Source organism: Leuciscus leuciscus (genome assembly GCF_965113295.1).
Source record: "Leuciscus leuciscus genome assembly, chromosome: 6".
NCBI classification, from domain to species: Eukaryota; Metazoa; Chordata; class Actinopteri; order Cypriniformes; family Leuciscidae; genus Leuciscus; species Leuciscus leuciscus.
The window spans coordinates 35,060,847-35,068,912 of record NC_138730.1 but is presented as its reverse complement, the minus strand read 5'-3'; the positions used below and the strand labels follow the sequence as shown (position 1 = coordinate 35,068,912).

General features: G+C 39.9%; 1 protein-coding gene across 1 annotated transcript in view; it reads left to right on the top strand.

The window, feature by feature from the left end:
• The first annotated feature begins 6 nt into the window (after positions 1-6).
• spsb4a (splA/ryanodine receptor domain and SOCS box containing 4a) overlaps positions 7-8,066 on the top strand; it is a 31,308-nt gene continuing 23,248 nt past the window's right edge. Inside the window, exon 1 of the mRNA XM_082173699.1 lies at positions 7-702. Within this exon, the coding sequence (XP_082029825.1) occupies positions 126-702 (577 nt within the window). The 5' untranslated portion in view covers positions 7-125. The remainder of the gene's footprint in view (positions 703-8,066) is intronic.

Genomic DNA, 8,066 nt, shown 5'->3' with positions numbered 1-8,066 from the left:
GCCAGAAGATCTCAGGGAGCATCAAATCCGTAGATGCGCGTGGGGAGCCGTCCTTCAGGCCCCTGAGGAGGGAACTGAGAGGGCCGGATTTCTTCAAGCCAGCCCGACTGGACCTACTCCTGGACATGCCTCCCGCTCCAAATGAGCAGCAGCTCCGACATGCCTGGAACTCGGATGACCGCTCCCTTAACATTTTCATTAAGGACGACGACAAACTCACCTTCCATCGGCACCCGGTTGCTCAAAGTACCGATGGCATACGTGGACGAGTAGGATACACACGAGGACTCCATGTATGGAGGATCCATTGGCCTGCTAGGCAACGAGGCACACACGCAGTGGTGGGCGTGGCCACGGCAGACGCCCCGTTGCACTCAGTGGGCTACACATCTTTAGTTGGCAGTGATAGTGAGTCCTGGGGCTGGGACCTGGGACGTAACAAGCTCTACCACAACAGTAAGAACCGGCCGCGTTCTTCTGCACCAACATACCCAAGTTTCCTGGAGCCAGAGGAGGCCTTTGTACTGCCGGATGCCTTGATGGTGGTGCTGGACATGGATGAGGGCACACTGAGCTTCATGGTTGATGGACAGTATCTCGGAGTGGCCTTCAGAGGCCTTAAGGGCAAAAAGCTGTACCCCATTGTCAGTGCAGTGTGGGGCCACTGTGAGATCACCATGCGCTACATCAATGGCCTAGATCGTAAGTGTACACTTTCTTCAGAGTTGTGTGTTATTCCTGAATAATTGTTTGATACTTAAAGTCTTACTTGACATGAGGTTTCTGCTTGGAGATCTGGTAAACCTGCTTGAATTGGGTTGTTGTGGTGTAGTGGTTAAGGCTCAAGAACTGTAAGATTGTTTGTTCAATTCCATCACCATTTTACCCCTAAGCAAGGCATTAACAACAAATTTATCCAGAGGGATAAGCTTATGGTGTTGTTCTAACTTATTATTTGCATTACATCTACCCTGCTAAAAAAATAACAAAAAAACTTAAACCGGTCTAAGCTGGTTTGTTGGTCACCCAGCCTGGCCAAACTGGTATTCAGCTAGTCTAGCCAAGGGGTGTCCAATCCTGCTCCTGGAGGGCCAGTGTCCTGCAGATTTCTTGCTCCAACTTGGCCAGTGCTCTTTCCTGGAAGTTTTTTAGTAATCCTGAAGACCTAATTTATCTTGTTCAAGTATGTTTAATAAGGATTGGAGCTAAACTCAGTATAGTTGCCCTCCAGGAGCATTGGACACCCCTGGTCTAGCCGGTCTCCCAGCCTGGCCAACTAACCAGCTTGACCAGGCTAGAAGATCAGCAACCCAACTCAGACTGGTTTATGCATTTTTTTTCAGGAGAGTACCCAGTTGGCTTTTTTACAAACAAACTTAATGTCCATTCAAGCTACACATTTTATCACTTTACTTATTTATGCTTTACTAGTTCAGCTGCAGCAACACTGTGTTCTGTGTCAGCACTGCTTGAAAAGTATCCACAGATTATTAGTATTTCAACATACAGTGTCTTGTCTCCTGTCCTGTTAGTTCAAGACCACAATGTAAAGAGATGGAGTCTGGCTCTTCTCTCATGATATCCCTCAGGGTGCTTGGGCATTGTTGCAGGCATATATTCATTATTAATGTGAGAAACACGCAATGGCAGTGGAGGCAAGATGGTTGAAAAATGTATAGTTAGTTATCTTAACTAATGAGGAAAGGCTCCCATTTTGATATTCACTTAAAATGTGTTTATTTGGTACATATATGGGTGCATACTGAGTGTTAGCATGTGTGTGTTGTGCAAGTGATTATATTTTAGTTTCAAGCCCTCAGAATTGTCACACTATTCACAAGGCTAAACACTGAGCCTCTGTGTTTGTAAAGGCTTGAAACTCTCCTTCAACCATCATCAGCATGTGTTTTGGAAACACTTTTTTCCTAATCCACTCCTGCCAGGTAGACACGCCAGGTAGACACTGTGCGTGTGTGTGTGCCAGAGAGTTTTGTGTGAAACATCATTTTAAAGCCAGAGGCATGTTTTTGTAACCCTCTGAGCTTTATTTGATAGCACAACCTCGAGGTGTTTCACCCCCCCCCCCCCCCCCCCCCCCCCTCACTTCTTAGAACAAAGATTCAGAGAGTCATCTGTTAGATCTAGCTATGTTTCTCCATGAAAGAAACTCCATGTTCCATACCTGCAGAGGATTGTTCCATTTTTAACTTAAAGGGATAGTTCACAAAACTTCTGTCATCATTTACTCACCCTCATGTTGTTCTGAACCTGTATGACACAAAATAAGATATTTTGAAGAACATTTTCATCCAAATGATATTAGACCCCATTGACGATTGTATGTACAAAACACTGAACCCTTTTTGTTTCACAGAAGAAAGTAAGTCGCAATGATTGCAGTATAAGATTGCAATGACGTGAAGGTGGGTAAATGTTGACAGAATGTTTAGTTTTTGGATAATCGAAATAAAATAAAGCCTTAAGGCACATCAAGAGGCTTGTTTTACCATAGTATTGAGTACCATTGAGTAGCTTGTTTTATTATAGTAGCAACAGCTGTATGGTAAAATGCACCAATGTTAATAAATAATTAAAATGATTTATGATAATAATAAGTACATGCACGAATATCAATTTGCGGTTATTATTTGAGAACACTTTTTAATCACTTAACAGACTCTTTGTCTGTAGACGTTTCACTCCATTGGTTGAATTGCCAATAAGAGGAATAAAAGCATGATATCCCTTTATAAAACCTGTCATTGTACTTGATAAAGTAATATTTTAATAAGCAACCCAGTAACCCTATAAGCAGAATCCTATCAGTGTATTTCAGCCCTGTTTATATGGATTAGTTTGCTTTAGCCTCGGTGTCTCTCAACATAGTCTTCTCCTCCCTGGCGTGTTTCCGTATCAGGGGACAGAGAGCAGTGTGGGACGCTCTCAAAGCCCCCTCTCTGAAGTTGAAAGAGCCCTCTTTCTCCCTTTCAGATGGAAAGAGCAACTCAGTAAGTGGCCCTAAGTCCGTTTGAAATCTTTTCAAAGCTTCTATTAAGCATGTCTTTATTTGCTGGAAAATTGTATGAAATGAGCGAAGCAACGTTTAATGCTTGAAAGAGAGAGAGAGAATTCTATGAATCTCGAGAGGTGTTTGGCAAAGCCAACTTTGGACCGAATCGCAGGGCTGCTCTTGAAAGCTCATGCTTTCCAAAGTAATGTTAAGATTTGTGCTGAGGATTGTGAGTGTATATACACGCTTTAGTTGTATCGCACGTTCTAAGTTGCATGCAGGGGGCTAAGAACCTTTCCTTGGTTTGTAAGAGATTGAGAGCGACAATTAGGTTGAGAGAGAGAGAGAGAGAGAGAGAGAGAGAGAGAGAGAGAGAGAATCATGGGTAATGAATGCAGTAAGGAATATGAGGTCAGAAAAATGTAAGCTGTGACATTTTTAAGATATGTGCAGCACAGTCTAAACCCCAGGCTTAATTTTAATATATATGCAAGCAGGCTTCCAAAACTGAGTTATTACACATCTCAGCGGACAATAGCAATAGTTTCATTACACGCACTCAGAGCTGTCTGACTGAATCAGACTCCTCTGTGGTAAATAGGTCTATGAGATACTTATGAGTTTAAAGTGTCCATTGTTGGAGTGAGAGATAAAATAAACACAAGAAAGATACAGATGTCCTCAATACCTAGTGAGCTGCTGAAGACTAAAAAATACTGTTTAATGTAATTTTTTTTGTATTATTTTTCTTTATTCATTTTCATAAAAATTTCATAATGTATTTTGTACTAAATCTTACTGTACCACCGCAGAGAAACTGAGAGATGAAGGGGTGAGAGGAAGGAGAAATAGAGGAATTATGGGGTGGGGGAGGAGAAACACGGAAACGCATAGACCTGGCATGAATATAACAACATCTCAGGAGTTTCTCTCCTGACATATAAGAATAAAGATTTTTCTTGGCAAGATAACTGGTGTCCGGCCCTGTGAATCAAATACTAATGGGGAAAAGGCTTAATTCCAAGTCTACAGCTGCCTACTTAGACATGATTTTTTTAAATCATAAAAAGTGTTTCAAAATCTATTGAGCTGCCTAATTGGACAGCATATTTGAGCATTATAGGATCATAGTGTTTCATGATCGAGTAGTCTGCACCAGTAGCATGTTGGGCACAATAGGCAATTAGGCATAGCATCTCAAAACCTACACTCTTAGAAGAAAAGGTTCCTACCTTAAAGGGTTTGGTCAGGCGCTTCATAAATAGAACCTTTTACGGGTTCCCATCATGGGATCATTTTACTCATGATACATGATACGAACCAAGCTCAAGTGTAAATACAACTGGAACCATTCCTTAGCGTTCTTAGAACCGTTGGCTTCACGGTGGAAAAGCGGCTCATGTCTGTGATTCCCAAAAACTGCATAGAAGGCAACTCACTAGCTTAGTGAGAATAGCCTATTTGTGTTCGAGAGGAACTCTGAAATCATCGAATGTGTGAAAACAAGAACCCAGACAGTGTGAAAGTGTAGGAAAGAAAGTTATTTGTGGAGGATTATGGGTGTGTGTACAAATTGTGAACAGGCGTGTGCAGGTTTTTGTGTGAGAGAAAGCGAGAAGACTGAAAGTAAGATGCTTCTCTGTCTCGGTGGAGCCCACGTCTGTCTGTTCTTCTGCATACCGTGTGTGTGTGAGTGACAACACCCCGAGAAGTTATCTGCACGGCAGTAGAATAGTGTTTATCACTGCCGCTATGATTCATCGCACTGCAAATGAAAAGCAGCAGGCAGGCCCTGATCAAGACTCACCACCGCTCACTAGTGCACATGCTGAATGTGTCAGGATGGGCTCATTCTGTTTGCTCTGTCATGTTGTTTTTGAACTGGAAGAACCCATCCTGTGTGCATGGCATGCATACCTCAAAATAATACCAGCATACCAGCCTAATTATTCACGGCTTTGTTTAAATCACTTAGACTTAGTTTAGACCACCTAGACTATTCGCTTATCAAAATATTTATTTTGCACATTCTCAAAAGACACACATCCCAGCGCTCCCTCCACAGTGGCATGTGGACGCCTGGCATTCCACTCGAGCTTCTCCAGTTGTGACAGGACAGGGGCTAGACAGTGACACTGTTTGCGATATTACATGCTGCATCATTCAATGCTATGTCTGTGTTTCTTGCAATTATGAGGTCAGCCAGCTTGTCTGCAGCACATTTATGCAATACATAATGAGGAAGATGAACAGAGAACCTTTTGACTGCATGTAAACTTCCACTAATTGCCAGTGTTCAACAAAGAAGTGAGCGGGAAATTGACATGTGCCGCCCTAATGTGAATGCGGAACACAGAGTAGATATAATTGAGAGATGGCGGAGACCCTCTATCTGTGCTTTCTCTCTCTTTCGCTCACTCTCTGACTGACAGAAGGCTGCTGTCACTCTGCCCTGTATTGTCAGGGATTAAAACACCAATTAGATCTAGCTATGATTCATCACACAATAGCGTCTGATCCATATTCCCACTCCAATAGCACAGTCCTTTAGTCTCAGCATCAGAGAGAGAGAGAGACAGAGAGGACGAGAAGAGGGCAGGTATACAGAGAATCTAGAACGAGTGCTACATAGATAATTACTGTTGGTCTGAGATCGAGATGAACAAGGAAAGAGACACAGGCTGACTGTCATGTAAACACACTGCCTGAGACGTACACAGTGTCCTATTGTCTCCTCGTATCTTCTTGCCCATGTATAAATGTTCCAGGCAGCCACTCTTTTTCTATGTGTGTATGTGTGTGTACTTGTCTGATAATGTGTCTTATAGGGCTGGATTTAGCTGATTTATTTTGGATTAGTTTTTGGATTAGTTTTTTTTGTTAGTTATTTTACTTCTAATAATATAATATAAAATACAAATCGATATTATTATTATTAACATAATAATAATAATTTGTATAATTATATTATATTATATTATATTGGTAAAAAGGTGGATTAAGATCTCTTTTTGTCAGTTCTACTACTATATAATATAATATAATATAATAAAATATAATATAATATAATATAATATATAAAAAGTGGATTAAGATCTATTTTTTGTCAGTTATTCTACTATATAATATAATATAACAATGATAAAATACGAATTATTATTGTTCACAACAATATATTTTTAATTTTATTATAAAGGCATTTGTATTATAATATATAATATCAAAATGTGTCTTTATAATAAAACAAAAAAGAATTTTTTTTTATTCAGCTATACCTTTTGAGGTTTAAATATTGCAAAGTTAATTTTATTTCAATGAATTGTGCTGTCCATTTTTCTGTACTAGGACACAATTGTGTCTCACTGTCTGTGTGAGACGGGTTGGAGACGGGGTGGAGAGGGCTGCTATATGGGTCAGTAGGTTAACGCTGTATGGTGTCGCTAGCCGGTGGCAAACTTGCCTAATAAATCGGCAGGGTCGTCTGCATCTTATCAGAGAGATTACCGTTCTCTCAGCCTCTCTTGAGTGTGTGTGTGTGTGTGTGTGTGTGGAGAGAGTGTGACTCAGCAGGGCTGTTTAGGCCACATCTGTTCCTTAAGACCTAAGCTGTTTGCTAAGCTGTATTATATTCTTCCCTTTGATGTTGAAGTCTCTTAAGACACCTACACTAAACGTTTTTACAGAGGAAAGCTGTAATACCCTGCAAAAAAAAAAAAAAAAAACAGCTTAATCCTGGTTCATGCTGGTCCAGACTGGTTTTGTCAGTGCTGGTCTAGCTGCTGGACCAGCATAGTCAAGATGTTCACCAGAAAATAAAAATCATCAATATTTGCCCAAAAATCATTAATGAATTCACAGGCATGTTTGACGTGCTATATTCAACAGTCAATGACTCAGGACACAACATTATGTCTAATCTTGATTATTGTTTAGGATGGTTAATATGAATATTGGGATGAAGCCCAGACTGTGTTTGCATGTGTGTTTATTCTCCTCTTCTGTCTCTATTCGGCAGATGACAGCAGCTGCCTCAGATTTTGTGTGTTAATCCAGAAGCTTGTGGGAAATTAGCATTTGGATAAGGGAGTTAAAGCAATGCTGTCATGCCTTTTAATTGGTCCATCAGCATCTGTCAGTCAGCAGGAGAGGTGGGGCCACTTGCTGTCACATATAAACTGAGCTAACGGATGCAGTGTGGATCCTACATTATAAACGCCTGTAAAATGGGGACAAGACAAAACAAGTGCCAAAAATACCCCAGATATTTATTATGTGGGGGCATCCTGAATAATTTTTCTCTTTTTATCTCTTATCCAACATATAATTTCTCCCGTTTTATCTACTATCTAACATTTCATAATAGGACTTTTTTAGGCTTATCTAGTTATGGGTTCAAAGCCTCTGTAGACACAGTATAGTGAACTGTAGCTGACAGATATGCTATCTATTCCCTTAAAAGTAATATGGTGCCATAGTACTATCAGATACCATTGTACAATGATATACACCATGGTACTGAATGGTTATTATGTTCACTATCTCATTCGGTACCCTGGAATTTACATGGTACTCAAATGTACTTCAAGAAATACCAATACCAGGAATAGCAGCCAGCATTAATACTATAACTTACAAAACAAAAATAATTGTATTTTTTTTATTTTTTTTTATTTTGTTGATATGGGGAATTTCTTTCACTTCATTGATTTAAGTATTTTACATAAATGAACGACACACTGTGTTTGTATATGATTAGAAAAATATGCCCATATAGGAACAATAGGGAAAAGTTATGTAACGTAAATGACTGTCAGTATCATTTAGTTAGTATCAGTTAATAAGTTAGTTCTAAGACTTCAAGACTCTTAGAAGGTAAATTGATGTCAAAATATGTTTGTTTGTTTGTTTGTTAGTTAGTTAGTTAGTTAGTTCCAATAGGAAAATGTTATGTCATTTATAGACATTGCTGTAAACATCTATCCACAATTCCATCTGGTACTGGGAGTGGATGAAGAGCACCTGGCATAAGTAGGGAGGGAACAAACAGATGGATAAA